Consider the following 21,614-nt stretch of genomic DNA (forward strand, 5'->3'; position numbering starts at 1 on the left):
CCACCAACACAAAACCAAACCAGTTTACAATCATATAAAACAGAGAAAACCAGCAAATCCTAATGTTGGAGAAGCTAGAACCAGAGAAGGTTGGAGTTTCTTATTGATATTTGACTTAAACCATTAATCAATTATAAAAATTGTTGCTGATTAATTTTATGTCGAACTAATTGTTTCAGCTCTACGTGCAACCACATGTTCGTTGTGTGTATTGCTTGTATCTGTTTATTTTCCAATGTGAGACAGTTAACATGTTCAGGCTGTGAAATGTCAAATATCCCTGGGACAATTAAGTGCAATATAATAAAGACAGATGTCTGGTGTGTGCTGGATAATTCACATATTTAGAATTATTTATTGATTATTCTTATTATTATTATTATTACAAATAGATGTGGCGGAGGGACCTTACTTTCTGCACACCTATTATTTCTACACTCTGACTGTGAAAACATGCAAGTCATAAGCCTGCTTCAGAATGAGGAAACAGAAACCAGAAAATAATTTGCTCCACACTACTCTCCAGAGGGCTAAATCAGAAACATGGCAGCCATGACATGTGAATTGTGTAGCTGAGGAGGGAATAAATCTTTTGGGAACCGGGGCACATGCTTCATTTATGCTTTTACAATCGCTTTCAGTCACAGCTGAAGTCATTTGCATTGACATACTGTATTTAAATGCACATTTCAATGCCGACTGGAAGACAAACATGATGTAGAAATAAAAGGAGTTTAATTATGTGGAGAGGAGTTCACCTTGTTAGCTCCTCCAGTAGCTGGGCATGGTCTGGAGGAAAGAACTTCACAGCAAACCTCAGGATTGTGTGCTTCGGTCCTGTGTGGGATAGATGAGTTTTGTAACAACACAAAATACAGTCAGTTGCCTGTTTATTAGGTAAAACTAATGCAGTCATTCAACAGCCATGAAATAAATCCAACCTTCATGACGGTTATAATGTGTTGATTCAACTTAATGGTCATTTGGAGGAGGCTGAATTGCTGCTGAAATGCGTTATACTGACTGTTTTCTGTTATTTACTCTACCCTCATTCATATAAATTGATTATAAGAAAAAATAATGCAACATAATGTAACAGCACCACAAACTGAATCCTCCAAAATAATCATAAAGTTGAATCAACACCTCTTTAAAATGGGTCCAAACAAAAACTGAATTCATATTTCCTCCTTGAAGTGAGATTCACATGGATCATACTGTGTAATCGCTGTTAACTGATTTAACAGCCTTTTTCCCCAGATAAAACAGTGAAACATTCAAAGAAAAAGATGCCTTGAGAAAACCATTTGGAAACACTTACGTCTGAGCTGCTTCATAATGGGCTTGATATGGTCTAACCAAACCTGTGGAAAAAAAGATTAAAAAACATCATTAAGTAGCTGGTTTTAAACAAAACAAATTCTGAAATGAGGCTTCATCCTCACTTACCACCATCTTTTGATGGTTCTGAAACTCCAAGCCAAAGTAGTCACCCTCAATGAGGTTCATGTGGGAGCACACCAGGTCAAACAGCACCTTGCCTGAGGCCTTTTGCTGTGAACAGGAAGAAAAAAACAACAAAGAATTCAGGTTAAAATAAAACTGGGTTTTTATGACCATGGACAGTAACCATTTCTATTTTTAATATGAACTTTTGTTCTCAGCAATTCAATCCCAGTGACATTTTATATTCTTATTTAAACAAAGGACAAACAAACTTCAGGAAACCTCAATGATAGGACTTTGACACATAAGAGCACTGAGAAATAAATTAGCCTTGCTGTGTAGACCTGTCAACCCCCTCGGTACTTAATGCCACCTAAATAGACAACAACTCTAGCTCTCTCTGACTCTAAATTCCTCTGCTATCCTCCCTCCTTCCATCCTGGCATTCAATAGCTCAGTTGGCCACAAAAAGCTTTTGTAGCTACAGGGGGTTGGACCCCATCTTTGTTTGATCTGTGTTTTTAGTGTCATTGCTGTCACAGATGATGGACCAGAGGCCTTTGAGGCTGATACAGTATCAGAATGGGATTAAGAGTCTCCCTGACTACCTCTGTCCTCACTCACCCCTAATACAGTACACACAAACACTTTGAAGACTGACTTAACCGCCCACTTTCTGACAAATACTTGCAATGTGACGACACACAAACCTCAAAAAGCCACCACATATCTGGAGCAAGAGAAACGTTCCCATGCAAGGTCAAATAAATGTCAGGGATTTCCACGGAAACACTCCTTTGGTTATAGACGCCCTAAGGAGAGACAGAGCTCTGTCACGAGCACAACGAGAGAATTTCTGCCTGGCTGCTTCCTCGTGACTGCTTTGCCCCAGTACGGAGCGTATCACAGCTACAGAATGAGTGTGTTTATAGTAGCTTGGATAATGATCCAGGGCTGCGTTTGAGTATGTTTCAAGGAAGCAGTTTCCGCTCTACTTTTGCACAAAAGGACAGTGAGTTGCTAAGGCACAAGCTACTACAAGAATTCCCTTCATACCGCTGAACTGTGCTGACATCCCCTTTCATCCAACAATAAAGGGGTTTGCCTGCATGTAAATCTATGTAGTGTTTCAAACGCAAAGAATGACACTGTCTGTGTTCCTATGAATGCTTAGAGAATAAAAACTTAAGCTCTACCAGCTTAGTGACAGGGTTTACACTTCCACAACAAGCCTCCCACCCTCACTGCTCCTCCCTGTGTTGGTCCTTCCTGTGTGTAGCACCACTCTCTCTCTCCAGGCTGCCTCATGCAAAGCATCCTCTACCACTGAGGACCAGATGTTTCCATATGGTGACGGCACTGATGAGGGAGGCCACAAGGAGACTGGAGGGAAAGAGGCCATCAGCCAAAAGATACCCTCCCCATACACACATTGCTTCCTAATGGACTGCTGCAACCAGCAGGAGAAACAACACCTGAATGAATTCTGTGTCTCATGTTTTCTGCACCGATTTCGACAAATGTGCTCTGTAGAGGCTCCAGGAACAAGAACAGCAGAAAAAACCGAGCTGAACACAGTGACAAGAGTGTTTCTGTCTCTCTGGAGCACTCTCATATCCAGCCTTATAAATCCGCTGTCAGTGTAAAATAACCACAAGCCAAGCAGAGATGGTAGAGCAGAGGCTGATTAGAGCCAAGCAGTGCTTGATTAAATGTAGCTGTTGCAGACTGGAGTTATGGTGCTGCCATTTGACACCGCTGCAGCAACCACAATAAGAGTGCTGTCGTTAATGAAGCACAAGTCACAGAGATTGACTGCCTTCATGCCAGAGGCACTCAGAGGACACTATGTGACACAGTCTTCACTCTAAAATCTCTATAGTCTAATTGCAACAATGTAATGGTGAAACTTTGCATAAAAGCAACGTCTTACACAACTGAACTCTGGTCATCTGGACTGATTACTGACCAAAATATGTTCAGGTGATGTAACATACACTACATGGGAAAGTACAAATACAATAACAAGTACAATGTGAGCACTTTAAAGTGTCCCACCCTACCGCGAGAAAGCCGCACCTTTGCCGCAACATAGCATGTGATACAGTATAATTAATGTCAGTAGGTGGCGCTCAGCTTACACACAACTTCCATGTAAATTCCCCCAAAAAAGTATGTGGACACTAAAACATTATGTGATCGTTAAACATCTCATTCCAAAACCATGGGCACTAATATGTTGATATAACAGCCTCCACTCTTCTGAGAAGGCTTTCCACAAGAGTCTGGAATCAGGCTGCAGGGATTTGCTCCCATTCAGTCACAAGAGCATTAGTGATGTTGTGTGATAAGACCTGGCTCACAGACTGCATTCTAGTTCATCCCTAAAGTTGTTGGATGGGGTCGAGATCAGGGCTCTGTGCAGGCCTGTCAAGTTCTTCCACACCAAACTGGGAAGACCATTTCTTTATGGACTTCGCTTTGTGCACAGGGGCATGTCATGTTGAAAAAGGAAGGGTCAGTTCCAGAACTATCACAAAGTTGAAAGCACACAATTTTCTAAAATATCATCGTCTGCTGTAGAATTAAGATTTACCTTAAATGGAACTAAGGGGCCTAGCTAAAACTATAAAAACAGCACAAGACCAAAAGTATGTGGACAGTGGTGTATATAGTGATCATTTCATCCCTGATACATCTGATCCATAGCCATTTTTTACAGCCAACATTTTGACTTAAGAAGATCACAGGTGTTACTAATAACATTAATGATGGCTCTGTTCTAATTGTCTGAAGTGTCCCAGTAAGCCGTGACAGTGCACAGTGCTGAAACTGAAGCAGCTAAATGGAATTCAGCTATCATTAATTTTATTATTTTCACCTGTGCTTTTCCTACAGTGATATCAAAATGTCTCTTAAACCTGCAATAGCTGATTTTTTTGGCCACTTGGGGGCAGCTAAATGAAGATGTGAACACAACATTGACATATCATCACCTTTTAACTTGATATGACGAACTTGTCAGCAAACAGTTGCTTATTTACACATCCAGCAGTTACAGAGCAACATTATCATTCATTTGGAGGTGTGCTTCTGATCACCTGATGAGTATAAGTCTCTTTTGGTCTCTTTAGCAGTTAAATCTCCCACAGTGTTCACCAGCTAGTCGCTAACTGTGTCTGTCCGTTTGGTGCTGAGCAGGTAGTGTACAGTGGATTTTTAGAGCTTTTTTGCTCCTGCTGTGAACGCAGATGACGCTATGAGAGCGGTAAGAGTGAACCAAAACAGTAAAGTTGCAGCTGGACAGCTAAACAATGAGTTGAAACTTGCTATAAAGCTCCATAAAGCCGAGGGGAGCTGCAGATTCAGGTGATCATTTTCTGTAGGTTCATCACTACCAGGGACCACTTTCACATTGTAACGAAGTGGCAACCCCCGGGGCTGAAAAACGAAGCCAACGCAGAAGTGCCAAAAACTGCAGTTCCTTGAATGGCCACTTGAAGCTGTCTCCAAAAGCGAGTCAATCCCCACAGAGCCCCATGTTAAAATGCCCAACTTTACAGTAGAAATAAACATGTTTACAGCCTTGTACAAAATATGATTTTGGTCTCTATAGCTAATTTCCCAATTCATGACAGCTGTGAGGGGGGTGGATTTTTATATGACTCACCCATTTAAATTATATTAAGGCTTAAAGCTATGCATAATTAAGGACGTGGCCGCTTTGAGTGACAGGTGGGTGCCCTATCAGGTGGCTTGCAGCAAGGTGGTTTCCTCAACCAGGCTTCATTCAGCCCGCCTCAGCTCAACCTCTTTGTCCATTTTTGGATAAGCCAGAGTCAAGACTGCCAAGATGGCGACAGCTGGACCACCGGAGCCGCCCAATTTGAGCTTCACAACGGCTCTTCAGAAATCATCACGAACACAATGTCCATTTTTTTAATACAGTCTATGATTGTAACATGTTTTCACATTGTCACTGATACATTGTTTATATAAAAATTTTGATCATAGCCGCTTTAATTATTGGACATACATTTTTACCTGATGATGGCACTAAATGAAAGGTTAAGGGATCACAAAAGTTATTACAACTCATCCTGTGGGTAACATTAAATTCTGTATCAAATTTCATGGCAATCCATCCAATAGTTGTTCCAGACCGACCAGCAAACCAACATTGCCATCCCTAGCTTAAACGTCTTACTTAAACTAGCTGTTAATTTAAATTAATTTAGATAATTGAAGCGACACCTCAGAAAGATTTGAAGGCAAAACATAGTTTACTGTGTTAATTCTACTTTATGAAACCATTCATTTTCATTTATTATAAGACTGTCTTTTTTATTTCCCCTTCTCATCTGGACTCTAAACTAAAATACTACAATCAATAAAAACCACGACAATTGTGCACAAATGCAGATACTGCAAAAGCTGACGATATTTATCAGCAAATGTCCAGTTACACAGTTGCATGCCAATGCAAGACTGTGCTCCACAATCACACAAAGCAAAAGCTGTGACTTCTTCACCCTGACGTGCAGCTGACACGTGATTTCTCATCCCTCTCCATACATGTCATGCGACCTCTCCCCCTGCAGAGTCTTAAGGAAACATCATGCTCAGCAGCTGACATTTCTTTCATCATCCACGGTGCCAAGAAAATGTCACCAATCTCCCTTTTTATGACCTCTATAAAAGCACTGGATCTAGTTTACATAGGAGCAGCCAATACCCGAGTGAGACGATGCCTCCTGATTCAGCAGGCTCAGTCCCGGGCCAGACATGCAGGGAGGATTCTGTCCCGGTTCATTAGGTTTGAACATAGGCTCATAGGATGCTACTACTGTTTACATGTGTATGAGGGCTAGCATGCTCACATCGCTACACTGACCTCCACATGCTCCGGCTGACAGGGGAAGGCTAAATAAAGATGACAGCAATGTCTGTACACATGTCTGCTTGGGTTTCTTGTCCAGGGTACACCCACCCCCAACCCCCACTTCTTGTTAGTAAGCTCCTGTCAGCAAGAAAAAACAAAGGTCAGGTGTAAAGTAGCTTTGTGTTCCCTCTACTGTTGCCCTTCAGGAGATTTTGGTATGGTCCACTTCACTTGCAATAAGCCATGCCGGACAGTGCTCACCAAACTTCTCCTGGGGGAGTGTGGTGGGTGGGTGGCATGGGTGGTAAACAGACTGCCAATGCCTTTAGGCTCCAGATAGACAGAAAGAACAAAGGGAATCATGGCTGGTTGAATATGGGAGGCGTGGTGGTTGCAGTGCAATGGAAGAGGAGTTACCATTGTTGGACCAGATATCAAGCAGGGATTTAAAAATTTGATTCCATTTTGTCATGTCTTGTGTCTTCGGCAAAGCTGGTTGAGTTGCCCCTGGTGGTTCAGTTATACCTTGACAGATAACGGAGCAGTCATCTCACAACGGGAGGTTTTTCCGCTATGACATTCAGCAACATCACAGGAAGCTGATTGAGGTCAAAGATGAAAGAGACTGTGTGATTTAAAGAAGGGAATAAGAAAATGGAGAAGTGGGAAAAGGTCACTTTTGCAAATCCAACTACCTCGAGTGCTCATCTGATAAGCAAATAGGCTTAGCAAAATATAAAAATATAGATTTTTCAAGTGATACCAAAAACATTTTCAAACCGGCTCTTTGAGACCAAAAATGGACTTCAGAAGATGCAGTTTCACTAGTCACAACTTCTACTTTGCACATGTGAAGTAGTAGCAGTGGAAAACCCTGGGAATGATTTTGGATACTTTTAAGTAAAACGTGGCTCTTCTGATAACACTACTCAGGCCTAGGCTGAGATTACAGAACTGCTTACAGTAGCAGGCAGATACTTTCCACGCTGAATCCTCCTGCTGCTGTTATTGAAAACATATGTGAAGACCACACTCACTGCCTGTCCCATACTCCCATGGGTCCTGTTACAATAAAGCAAAATAAACAGCTATTTAAAGTACCTAACAGCACATGTAAGCATCTTTGCATGTGCTGTCGTGTGAGTGTGTGACTTGCATGAGCAGGTGTATCCTGTGCACTGTAAGGGAAGGGTAGGACAGAGAGGTCAGTGGCAGCTAAAGCTCATAATGATTCAGGTCATGTGCTGCAGAGGTTCCCAGGGTGACTCAACTACAGCGGGAGGCTGACAAAGAGAGAGCAGTGGAGGGAGGCAAACCTACTGATAATTCTGTCAAATAACCTGCCTACACTTACAGCACATACAGATGTGTGACCATGCATTTGTTTGTAGTAGTGTTTTCATAATTAGAAAAGCTTTAATATAATTAAATACCTAAACTAAAACATGACGTGTTTAACATAGCACCACACTCATTAAAAGAACATCCAATGTAGTGTTATGTTTACAAGATACTGAGTAAATACTGAGTAATGAAATTATTAAGTATCAAGGCTTTTCCCTCCTTTGTTTTCTTCCTCCAAAACTCCCAAGCTGCAGATGAGAAATATCAACAACAAATGAAAGGAAAAGCGATGATTGGGCTGCCACAGCTGTCAGAGTCATTCTGTCACAGTAGGCCCTGAGAGGACAACCATGAAAATAATGTCCTTTGGACTCAATAGGGGTTGAGGCTGAGATGGAGGTAGCTACCCTCCTCCTACTCCTCAAAACATATTGATTTTGCATAAAGAATAATTAAGTGTCCTGTTGTGACAGTGCATAGCTCTGTCCATTGGTGTGAGGACCTCCCACTGTTAGTCAGAGTGCCATAAATCAGAAGACAGATCTAACAGTATTGGGTTTGCAGACATCATTAGTGCAGACACTAAACAAGCAGCAGCAGCAGCAGCAGCAGCAGAGATTCAACCAAACATGCCATCATGCTTTGCCGTGCTTGCAAGTACTAAGTCAAGGCATTATGTTAAACATACACTGATGCAACACACCACAAAATTCTATCATTCCTGAGCCTAACTTGGGGTCTCGTTAAAATGAGGAGAGGGCAAGTGAGGGTTTTAAGGCAGCTGGAATTACCAAAAAGATTAGCCTCTTTTTCCTTCATCTGCCTGAATCCCTTTCAGAGCGCCTCAAATTCTGGACCCATGCTGGTTATTCTCCACTCCCGCCCCTTCCCAGAGCCGAGGATTACTGTCACTCAGGGGGAGGATGCGTCACTTCACATTAGGCAGAAACTCCACATTTAGTTTAGCTAGATAAAAGCAGACTGAAGAACTGAATAATGCATTTTAAACTGCTATTGCCATATTACCATAGGAAAAAAGCCAAGAAAGTAATCACTTGAAAAGACCTTTGTTGCAAAATTAAATATTCACCACAAAAAAAAAAAAAAATCCTACACCTACACTCCCATATAACTAGTTACTGTAGTTAAGTTATAAGTTACATCTATACAGCTACTGGATCAGTGCACATCTCCAAGCCGGAAGCAAAAAATTGGAGAAATACCATGCAAAAAAGGGACATTTTGTAATAAAATATTATATTTATATATTTTTTAAAATATTACCTGACTTGCAATATGTAGCAACTGAACTGGAGGGAAATGATTAGCAATTACAGTTTTCTATCTGTGTATAATTTTTTGCAAAGGGAACCTCCAACACCTGCAGAATTAAGACAGTGAGTTCCCTCATGTCGCTGTGAATACTGTAGAGCACTGTAACTGTGAAAGCAATCAATAGGTTAATTAAGAGATCAATTAAGCGTAACTGCGAGAGACAACTTCCACAAGGTCAGGCCAAGAAAGAGACAAGACTTCCATATATATTCTGAATACAAACGTGTCAAAGAGATAACTCTTAATGATTTGGATTGATTAAATGGTCAGCAGGCTCCGACCATGCCTTGCTTGACCCTCAGGACAGAATTTTCAAAATTTCAAAACTTTCCATGACTTTTCAAGGACCCATAATAAAATGTCCATCACCATTCACAACCTATTAGTGCACAAACAGAACTGTATTAATACAGTATCGTATACTTTATTCCAAATTATTGTATGAAAATTAAACAGCAACCTTTTTCAATATCTAATAGTTATGTTCATATTTACTTCAAATACTACAGGTACAGTAAATACTTTGTCCTTTATTTAAAAAAATAGCTTTACAAGCACTTGTATCAGTCTGACACTGGCTTTCAAGCATGAGGCAAAATGGAACCGACTGCACTATCAGTGAATTCTTAACGCATTTGACTATAAACTAATTTCTGGATGCAAGTCTGAAAAACAATGCAGCAACATAAGTATGTAGGCTTATGGTCATACAGTTGTTTTAAAAACATCAGGCATGCAAACTTGTTAGGGGTGAAAAAAAGTTGAGAAGGATGAGTGAGCAGAGAAACACGGGGGGGGGGGAGCTCCCCCAGAGATTAAAAAAAATCTATTAAATGCTAATTTCTTACCCTGTTCTCCCCAGGCAGTATAATTAATAAGAATGCATTAGAATAAACTTAAGGCAAAAGTTGCATTTAATTGTTGAATATATATTACATTTGGTGTAATGACCAATATAAGAGAACACTCAATAATAATTTAATAATTATTAAAAACAAACCTTAACACTAACATTAGTTGGTGATTGCAAGCTAGCAAAATAGCCAGGTGCCTTGTAAATTTATCTGGTCAGTCGTTTACTATTGTATTCAAACGGCAACCTCCGAGTCTGAAAAGTGAAGCCAATTCGGAAGTGCCTTAAACCTGCATTCTTTCTAATGGCCAGCAGGGTCGCCCCTTGCTCCACGGGTTGCAAAAAATGTAGTCCACAAATCAATGGGTGACATCACGGTGACTACCTCCACTTCTTTTATACAGTCTATGGTTGTATCCAACATGTTGAATGGAGGATAGGTTAGTTAATGTAAAAATTAGTGGCAAAAAAATACAAAATTCCTTAAAATTCAGTTGTGTCCCATTTTCTTCTGCTTTTGATAAGAGCTAGCTCAGGCATGCATTACATGTTGTATACATAAAGTGTATTTATCATCTGCTGCAAGAGGAGAGAGATTGCGACTTAGTGTATTTTGTTGAGGGGTAACATTACATTTACATCCAGGTTACTGCCACTGTTCTCCGTAAATGAGCTGATCTATTAGGGCTTATAAAATATATTTAGTTACTTTTTTGACAGGTCTATCATATTTCAATTTGTTTATTGAAATGTGAAGAACAACGTAGGACCATTGAACCTTGCCACCACAGATGGTACCAATACGTGAAATTTCCAGGTCTGTAACGATGTTGTAAAATTAGTTAGTTAGCTAAGGTTACCTTAGCTGTCCGTCAATCTGAGTGAGTAAAACCAATTATCTAGCTAACATTAGCTAACAACACTAGGTTATCTAGCTATCAAAAACAGAAATGCTTCCATAATGGCACTAAGTCCTCATCAGTCCTCTGCATAACAAGCTGGAAAAACTGCAACCATGAAAAGTGACATACAATCCCCAATCTGTCACAGTCCACCAAGCCCAAGCACAAACCGAGCAGGGCTACCCATTCCCAGTAAACCAAGCCAGTACACACCAGGATCATTTACGTCTCCACTGAGCATGACCTTAGATCAGTTTTGGGACAGTAAGCAGAAACGTATGCATCTGTAATTGCATGGGCACATGTTCCTAAACCAACTGTTTCAATATTTAGTTTCCTCATTTAAATATGTGACACTGCTGGGTCTGTAAGCCAATATCAGAAATCTCAAATTAATGTCAGAGTATATTTAAGAGGCAGATGAACATCTGCTGAATTAGCAATCTGGGCATAGGCTCAGACAGATCAGTGACAGGCCAGGTATACTTTACCACACCTCAAACCTGCACATATTCATCAGATATAAAACAGATGGGAAATATTCTTGCGGAAAAATTTATATCCAAGGTATGCTAATTAAGTATAAGTAAATGTGCTTGCTAATATTGGAGCAGACACATTGATCTACATAATCACTGTGATGTCTGCTTAAATGTGCTGTGTGTGTTGGAGAGATCGAAAGAGAGAGAGAGAGCAACAGAGAGAGCAGAGTAATAATATGGGATGTCATTAAGATACGGTGCATGAGCATTATTAGGAACATAATTAATATGTAGATCCTGGCTTGCCAAATTCATAATCAAAGACATTAACAATCCTAACACATACAAATGCAAAGGTAGCAGCTACAACAAACTGAAGAATTTAAACAAGGAAGAGGTTGGATACCAAAAAGTTAAGACTTCCAACTTCGATTCAATTAGGGCTGGTTTGGACAATATGATTAATGCCGTGAAAAAATGTGGGCAATATTGTAATATCTATTAGCAGGACTTCTTCATGGCAGTGGTGAGTCTTTATATGTAGAGCTAAAACAATTCCTCGAGTAACTTGATTACTCAAATAATTTGCACCAAAGCTTTGTTTAATCCATATAATTACATACAGCGCACTGTGTTTCGCATGGATGATTATTACTGTCGCACAACGCGCTTACGCTGTGTGATCAGAGACGGTTCAGAGCGTCTTTGGTGTGATTTGACAGCGCGGATTACAAAGAGGAGAAAGAGAGAGAAAATAGCGAGGTTTCCACAATATGTTTATTGTAAAACTGAACCAGTCTACCATAATAGCATGACATCTATGCTCCAGCATCTCAGCAGAAAGCATAACATTACAGTCTATGCATCCAGTCCACAGACCGGACCCGACACCAGGTATATGAAGGTTAGTAAAGAATGTAGGCTACGTTAATTCTTGCTATATGTAGGGGGCGGGATGGCTCAGGAGGTAGAGTGATCGTTTGGTAATCGGAATCTACTATCATATATGACGAACTCACATATTAGAATCTGGAACCAACAAAACATCAACTAATTGTTTTGACAAGACTACATATGCCATGACAGTTGATTTTATCCATATCACCCACTCCTAATTAGGGCTGAATCCAATGATTATTTTCATTTGTGATTAATCTCCAACTCACAGTCTGACTCAAACTCATGAATCAGGTTCAATACAGGTTAAACTGACATATAACAGGACACTTAATGTGTAGGAGAAAAGCCTTTTACTGGCTGAGCAGCTTTCTGCCTCCACACCACCACAGGCTTTTTGAGTGGGACACACTGTGAAGAAGATGAGACTTGGGAGCTTGTGTGGTGTCAAAGAGATTTTTTCCAGGGCTGAAGCAGGCAGTTCTCTTGAGGAATGTGTCGGTTGTTGGTACCGTCCTGCGGCACGTTCCCTTAACAATAATCTCCACCAGTAATAAATAAGGACAGCTGCACATGCTGCTTTACTGGTAAGGCCAATCAATCTGCCTCCTCAGGATTAGCCTTAAACTACTTAGCCCGCAGGGCCGCAAATCCAGAGGCCCTCTGCCCTGTGATGTAGTCGAGTTACTTTATTGATGACAGCTGTGGTGACGTGACATCCGAAACGTCGTCAAATATGGCCGAATTTCATCCTCCACACACAGAAATATTTGTTTTAGCCCCTTCTGATATTTAGTAACTATCAGCATTGTTAAGGTTTATTTACCCAGTCTGTAAACTGTGACATCCACTGGGGCAAAACCTGCATCGACAGTCTAATTTTGTAGAATATAAGAGGTTAAAAGCAATCAGATCAGACCAAACACAGGCTAAATCTTTTCCTTAAAATGATTTAGTCAATAGCTGCAAAAACTCCAGGAATGCCCAAAGGCCAAAAATCAATAAGTCAAAGACATACAGTACATATATAAGCATTTTAATGTATTCACAATGAACATCTAATTATCACTTGGCCAATGTGAGGGTGTGCTGGGATTTCCCTGTCAGAATATAGTTGACCTTAGAGCACGCAGATGTAGAGACAAGAGCCTCAGACCAAGGCTGCACTTCCTGTGGACGAGGATTAAGGTCAACAACTAAGAAAGCACTCTCGGTTTGAAAAAAGCACCCATGATGTCGCTGATATAACCAGTGTAAAATAAGATGCCTGCTGAATTCAAAGTATGTGGTCATTAGATCTTAAAAAATACACTAAGTCTTAGTGTCTCACACACTCCTTATTGATACTCTTGATGGTGATGGGGAGTTTAAGAAGACTAAGAGTCTACAGTGATGACAGCAGCTCTGTGAGGCTGTGCTTAGGCACAGTCCTTTGAGCTAAACGCTAATGCCAGCATGCTAACATGCTCACAATGACAATGCTAACATGCTGATGTTTAGCTAATGTTTACCATGGTTACTAATTAGCACAAAACAGGAGGCCATGAATCTCTGCTGGTTGGCTAAAAAATGTTTCACTATATGTGTTCCTGTAGTGTTTTTCCTCTGTTTGGGTTGACTGAAGTCTGAGATGGAAGCACTGGCAATGTATGTGTGCAGTAAAGAACCACTGATAAAAAAATAAAATAATAAAGCTTGGTGGTACGAGATCTGCATTGAGAATTACGGGATTGGGATCCAGAAACCTTCGGAGGCACTAACCTGAACGGTTTGGTCGAGGTGTCAAGTCACTTTGACACATGACATTCACTGCAGCATTACACTGCCCATTTTAATGTAGCACAGTTTAAATCTTCAGCCCTCTGCATGAACCACCCTGTGGCGGCGGTAGTATTAGCACTCTAGTTCTCCACAGCGTGACAAATGTGAACGCTGTCCTGAGGTAAAATCTCACATTTAAGATTGTCGGCAGAGAACTCGGGCACAAACGCAAGCCAGCAAACAAATGCGAGAGCAGGCACAGCCTCTGTGGAGGCAGCTGTTGCTCCATGTCTGCAGGCCACCGGGTCCAGCAGGAATTTAGGCCTCTGTGACTACAGAATACCAATTCCTCTCCACTGGAAGACAGAGCAAGACCAGTAACCATGGCAACATAAAGAAAATTGTGATTTGTAATCTCTGAGAAAAAAAAATATAGAGGAATCATCTTGAGCTGAAGGGAAGCGTGTGGTTAAGGTTAAATAGTAAGTAATTATCTTCACATAAAATTATGCCATTTTAACCATTGTAGGGTGTAATGTGTGCTCTACTTTTAGAGGAACAGTGTTTAGCTCTGTTTCTCCATGTAATAATGTTGCAATTACTGTGACCATAACCACGGCTTTTGAAAGCTAAAATACATAGGGTGCAAACGCCACACCCTATTCATGGCTTCTCGAGTACACCCAAAACCATTTCTATGTGCTTAAGGTGAATTTAAGCCGACTAGCAATGATGTAACCACACACCGGTGCGCACACCGGTGCGCACACATACACAAATCTGGCACTTGAAATGGGAAAACTGGACTCCTCCTCGTGGTGAGGTTTAAGTGTTTTCCGAGACTGAAACAACCCACTCTAATTTAACAACACATAGATTAGAAGAGAACATGAGTGTTTCTGCGAGTAAGAGGTTTAAGGCACAAGTAGTTCTCTTTTAAGTGTTTTGAGTTTGAATGCAGGCCTGGGGTTTGTCTCATCAAGTGAGGTTAGCAAGCCAACACTGGGTGCAACCCAGGCTGTCAGTCGCACAATGCGGGCACACTTTTTAACCAGGGAAGATCTCCATGGTAACCTCAGTATGCAGCATGGCTATCCTGCTCTAGAGGAGGTTCAGTTCAGAGGACCGTATTAAAGAGTGTAAAGAGTCTGTCTACTAACCAGTCACCTTTGTGAAATGGTTTGACCAGGAACCTGACATGGTTACAAACACTGCCTTCACATTTAAGTGACAAGACTTGCTTACACTGGCCACGAAACTGAGCTTCTACTCCATAGCAGGTAGCAAGTGGATCTTGTTATTAGTTCCATTAGTTATTAGTTCCATTTAAAGTTACTGTTATTTGGTTCAGTGGTTCCCAGCCCCTGGGCCACGGACAGATACCAGAATATGAAACATTTGCTACTGATGATTCAACAAAAAAGCTTAATTATTTTTATGTACTTGAACTTGGCGCAGTCTGATGCATTTTCCCTTATCATTCACCGTCACGCCCCGAACAACAATATACTGATTTCTGTTGACAATATACGAAAGTAACCAGGTCGTCATCACCCACTGTCAGCATTCAGCAGAACATAAAATCTGTGTGAAGCCACCGAGCATTTATCTGTATTTGTTTAGGGCTGCAACTAACGATTATTTTCATTATCAATTAATCTGTCGATTCTATTCTCGATTAATCGATTAGGGTATGAAATGTAAAAAACAAATTGTGTAAAAATGGCTTTCACAGTTTCTCAGAGGCCATGGTGATGTCTTCAATTTGCAAGGATAACATTTGTCGAACTAACAGTCCAAAACCATAAGATATTTAATTTACTGTCATATATAACAAAGATAAACAGCAAATTGTCACGTTTAAAAAGCTGGAACCAGAAAATGTTTGGCATTTTGGCTTGAATGATGACAGATTATTATTTATACATTTTTAATCAACTATTTGTTGCAGCTCAATTTTTTTTCCTTAGTAAGTAACCACAATTAAATATAATTATATTTTAGTTTCATTTTTATGCCCACTCCCTCTCTTTTTTTCCCCCTCTTTCTCTCCTTCACTTTCTGTAATTTTCAACATTTACACCCCGTCTTCTGGTCTGCAACAACACTGACAATATAAATCCACGGTGCAAACAGCGTTGGTAACCCCTGGTATACACTATTAATTGTGCCAAATTGTTTTATAGTATTCCCTTCATGACAAGTGATTGCTTCAGCAACCATTTTGCTGTGAAATGAAAATATTTGTATATGTTAAATGAAAAAAAGAGCATCTGTTGCATGTTATTTATTCATTATAATACAGTAGTTCATAGTCATAGCACAATGTTGGCAACTCTCTTTCCTATACAGTATGACAGTATGTCAAGTACTGCAGCAACAATTTCTGTTACTTGTCTTTATATTAGTTGCATGCTGTATGTCCACTTTATGCTGCTGTAATGTTTCCCTTCAAGTTTAGTTCCATATTATCATATTAAATACTGGCTGTGTGTTTTAAACCCCAGCTCTTTCATGTGAATATGCTGGTTTGGTAAATCCTGTATTAACTTGCATCATGACGCATGCTTCTGATCTTTGTTGTTTTTGTCATGTACTCTCTCTCCTACAGTCTCTGTATAGTGCCCAACAATGCAGGAATGCCATACGTATCATCATCAACAAAAGGGCGGAAAGAGTCTAACGGGGTCACAATGTTGCAACACTCATTACATAATCATACTATTGGTTACTCATCATTAACACTTTGACTCTACTACTAATAATAGTCATATTTAAACCACATGGTTCACATTAGACTGTGCAGTGTAATCACTTCACTTACATCACAGTCATTCAAGTGTAATTTCACTAACCAAATATATCTGTATTAAGCTAAATGCTTCCATGCTGCCTCTCGGTTTAAAGGAGGTCAACTGAGCTTTTGTGAATGAGCTCCCAGACAACATTACTATGTAATGGATTTAAAGGAAATAAAGCAAGTGAGTCACATTAAAACCACAAGACCTGTGTCTCCAGCAGAAAAACAAGATGAGTAAACAATCAATCCCTAATTCCACTACTCTAAAAAAAGAGAAAATGCATGTATACACAACTAAGAGAATTCACAAGAAATACAACCTTTGCATAACATAATGCCACAATCACTTTGTGTATTAAAATAAAATATAATCATCTTTAACTGTAAGGTGAGCTGCAGTATATGAATTGAACTGAAGATGTGTCAGCACACAACATGGCTGACCCTCTTATTCAACATCTGCAGCTCACAAGAACACAAAACAGGAAGGATTCATTATGACTTTGATAACAGCCTGCTAGAGCTTGCTATTCTGCAAGCCCTTGCAATCACAGATACTCTGAAGCAGTCATTTGCTGCTGTTGAGAGACTCCAGAACCTGAAATGCCCACAACAGACCAACCCCCACTGGTTGTGTGAAAGCGGATGTCCCCTGGGACAAATCCTTTGATATCTATTAAGGGGCATTCCCACACTGGACCCCATTGACAGAGCTTTGATTCTTTTAGCGCTGGACTTCCGCGCATCACTTATCAATAGAGACAGCCAGAGAAAAGCTCAACAGTTGGGATGCCCAGACTAAAGCTCAACAGAGCCCAAACACGCCTAAAAAGAGGAGGAAACACAAAACTTAACTCAGCTTTGTGAGTTTGGCTGTGCTTCTGGTTGGCTATCCTCGATGGTAGCTTATGCAACAGTTCCCACTTTAATAACGAGGGGTAAGCATTGTCAGGTCAATACCTTTCCGGCAGGCATATGTGCAGCTGGGGCTACTGGTTTCTCGATTTCTCTCTCTTTCTCTCTCTCTCTCATCTCCTCTCTCTCTCATCTTCTCTCTCTACCCAAGAGACCCAAAATTCAATTACTGCCAGGCAGCAGTGGGAGGCAGACTCAGCTGCACAGGTACAGCTGAAAGGAATTCTGTACATATCAAGCAAATGCATCATAGGAGTGACTTCACTGAGGCCAGAGCTACGGCACTGACCGAAAACAGAGCTAGGGTGAAATGCAGCAATTTCTGTTTTAATTACCAATGCAGATGGCAGAAAATAACATGAGAAAAGAAGAGCAGCATATGTGATGCAGCAGCACACCTTTCTAACTGATAAGACCATTTCAGGAGATGAGAGCAGGAAAGGTCAAGCCAGAGCACCCGTGGTAAAATAAGGCACCACAGGATAAGGATAAATCTCATGATATCACACTGCTAGTTGGGTCTGACATGTTAATTAGCCCTCTGAATCTCATTATGAATGAGACATTCATAATTCATTGAAGAGGGGCAGTGTTGCTGTGAAGCTGCTGAGCAGTTGAGGCAAACCAGTTCCCACAAGGGCTTCATCCTTTATTTGAGACCAGGAGGACATCACAGAGAGAGTGAAGGCTAGATAGGAGCAGCACAGCTGCCACACCCATCATGTACTGTGATGTCTACCTACCCTGCTGCTATTAACTCAGTGAGATACAGCACCACAGTTCAAGAGCTTAATGAATGGATTAGAACACTGTCATCAAAGGGCAATGTTCAATGGAATAATGTATGTGCATGGGCGTGAAAAGTCAGAGGTTCCACCTTACAAAACCCTACAAAGAGATCACAGGTTATGTTCGCCTCATCCTGTCTTTGTGAATTGACACAGGCAAATGCTCGCACAGTTAGATAGAGTCGACTTCAGTGCCTTCTGAACCAAACAAACATGAGGTTCTCTTTCAACATTCATTTCGGTATCTCACTATGGGACATGCTCTCCGCACTGTCACCCAGAAGCTATTTTATAGGTTGCCAGTCCTGATTGGCAGACAGATGTGATGTCTGCACCCTAGAGGAGGGACTTCCTCATGCTATAAAAGCCTGATGTTCCATTCTACCCTCAGTCTTTTACCTCTTCTCGCTCCCAGAAGTAACCTCTCAGACAGCAGGTGTAGCTGGGCTGTCACCAAACTGTAGCTGCTACGGCCACCATACTAGCTAGTTTACTAACTAGTTTACCAGAGCAAGAACCAACTTTATGTTGGAACTTGAACCTTCCCTCACCATGGACAAGGGTAATCCACCGGCCAAGGCGTGCACATGTGGTAACAAGACTGCAGGGGCAGACACCCATTCCGCATGCTCCGCGTGCCAAGGGCAGCAACACGCCCAGGCTGCGCTAGCATCCCGGCTGCTTGTGAGCACTGTGCACGTCTCTCCGTCAAGACTTGCCGATGCAGGCTAGCGCACCAAGCTAGTCTGTCACCGGCAGATCCTATGATGATCCTATGATCCAACCCCTCGCCACAGGAGTTAATAGAGAGCCCTGAGGGAGACACCATCCCCACAGGGACCGGCTGGGGCGAACAGCTTGACACCATTGCCCCGCTACCCGACCCTGACGAGCTCAAGACGGACTTGATGGCGGTGCTCAGCAACTTTGCAGGGGTCAATTCCAACTCGGGACGAGTCCGTTAGCCTCGGCTGCCACTTTTTCGCAGTGGGGCAATACTAAGGTTCAGAGTAGGCCTCAGGCTGATGGCATCGGCCGCTTATACATGAGGCCGGTTCAGCAGTGGGTTGCGTCGCTCAACCTGAACCCAACGTGTCACGGCCGCTGCCAGGTTTTGGTTCCCATGGCGTGTGTCCTTGCTCTACGCCCTTGGCGATGCACAGTTGTTCTTACCGCAGGCGTTGCCATGGGAGCAATACTGATAAGGAAAGTTATTAAGACAGATGCCTCTCTAGCGGGATGGGGAGCCACATACGAGGGTAGGATAGTGAATGGCACATGGACCTCACAGATGCAGTTGGCTCACATAAACTGCCTAGGACTCCAGGGTGTCTCACAGGCATTAAAGCATTTTCTGCCTTTTCTGAGTGTGCAGCATGTTCTGGTCAGAATGGACAATACCATGGTGGCGGTTCAGAGAACCGGGGTTAATTTCTGAACCTAAAGATCTTCCACAAAGAGACATCCATCTTGGTTATCATAGGAACAAGACTTATTATAAACACATAGCTTTGCCCAAAGCACCTGTGCACAGTATAGAAAGCAGTGCAGCATATTGTTGTTGTCAGATATAACCTGACAGCATTAGTGACAGTTTTCATCAGTAACTCTGTGCTGTTTCAGTCTGTCCTTCCAGGAAAGAGCATGACTGATGCAGGGTAAACGGGTTTCTCTATGCATTGTACTTCTTAAGCTGTGTTTACAACAGGTCTGTTTGCTTGTGCTTTATGGAAAATGGAGAGGTGATATATGATGGAAGTATTTACCATTTAAACACTGGTCACATTCCTGGAATAGAAATCCCTCTCCTCTAAAAATGGTTTTCTTTCAGTTGCAGTATCTCTCACAGGAAATATCTAACTAATATTTCTGTGAGGGAATCACACCGTTTAGTTATGCTAATTTCAGCATGCTGTTAAGAATACCCTCACAATCTGGTAAAGCTGGGGCTGGTGATGGCTGTGCCTTCATTCATATTATTAATCCACTGTTACCAAAATGCTGAGATTCTGCAAACACTGATGTAGACCAGTGGTTTCCAACCTTTTTTTGTCCAACATACCCCCAAAGATAATCTTTCACAACGAGAAAATACATTGGCTTTGGTGGATCTGTGGCTGCACACATAAATCCACAAAAGACATTGATCCTAGATTGTTGATGTTTAAGCTTGGTCTCTTTTTCAAGTTCAAGGTAGACTTTATTGTAATTCTCTCCATATACAATATTCATTACAGAGGGGAATGAAATTGTGTTCTTTCTGTGCTACAGTGTACACAATAAGAACAGATACAATAAAAAAAGACACAAATCAAGTACAAAGACAATACAGTTGTAAGTAAAGTAGTATTGAGTTGAGTGTGATGAATGAAAAATGCTGTCACACATGTAAGGATGTGCCTTATTTCATTAAAATCAGTAAAATGTCCTAATGGACATAAATTACATAATAATCATTAGGTCCCTCAAGTTTGCATTTGTACTGCTACAACCTGGAGTGTCAGAAGCTGGACGTTTCAAATTGCATGCATTGCTTTTAGCTGTCTATAGTTTTTAGATTTTTCTGCAAGATTGCTAACTTATTTTCTCACACTCTCAATTGCAACACTTAAGGTTTACTTAATGGTTAAGGCGGTGTGAAACTAAGGCATGTCCTGTGCAGTCGGCCTCTCACAGCTGGAAGGTTATTGGTTATTGTGATAATAAAGATATTAAAGATTAGCATCACACCAAAATACTTTTTGTGTGCTAATTCACCTCCTAAACATACATATGTGCATATATTTTATATCTCTTTTTTTATCAAATCAAAAGGTCTGTTTTTGAAAAAATGAGTTGAACTACTCCACAATCTTTCCAGGTACCCCCAATTTGGACTCACTGATGTCAACGATTCAATGAATTAATCTGAAGAAAATGCTGTTCATCTTTATGGCTGAAATGAAAGTGTGTGGTTTCCAGCATCCTCTAGTATTCTTAGCTATCAGCCACCAGATAATTCCAACTGTTGCTCCTCTCCTGTGTCTCTCATCCTCCACAACCCAATTACATTTCAGGATGTGAGGGAGGAAGATGGCTGTGGGAAAACAACCACCCACCCTCGGTTTCATCCCGCAGCGGGTTTTCAATTTCATGCCATGATAGAAAGGCAACCAAGGGTTCAGAGTTCATGTGAGGAAAGTATGAGAATATTTTCTGCAAGAGTGATA

The 21,614-nt window shown here is 41.2% G+C and overlaps 1 protein-coding gene across 3 annotated transcripts in view; it reads right to left on the bottom strand.

Annotated features, from left to right (window-relative positions):
- Window positions 1-21,614, bottom strand: part of LOC122885613 (FERM, ARHGEF and pleckstrin domain-containing protein 1-like) — a 58,740-nt gene that overhangs the window by 23,949 nt on the left and 13,177 nt on the right. For all 3 annotated transcript variants that reach the window (XM_044216928.1, XM_044216926.1, XM_044216927.1), the window contains 3 exons: window positions 1,450-1,554; window positions 1,322-1,364; window positions 759-837 (listed from right to left, as the gene is read on the bottom strand). In XM_044216928.1, the coding sequence (XP_044072863.1) occupies window positions 759-837; window positions 1,322-1,364; window positions 1,450-1,554 (227 nt within the window). The remainder of the gene's footprint in view (window positions 1-758; window positions 838-1,321; window positions 1,365-1,449; window positions 1,555-21,614) is intronic.

The sequence above is a fragment of the Siniperca chuatsi genome, linkage group LG12, assembly GCF_020085105.1.
Source record: "Siniperca chuatsi isolate FFG_IHB_CAS linkage group LG12, ASM2008510v1, whole genome shotgun sequence".
NCBI classification, from domain to species: domain Eukaryota; kingdom Metazoa; phylum Chordata; class Actinopteri; order Centrarchiformes; family Sinipercidae; genus Siniperca; species Siniperca chuatsi.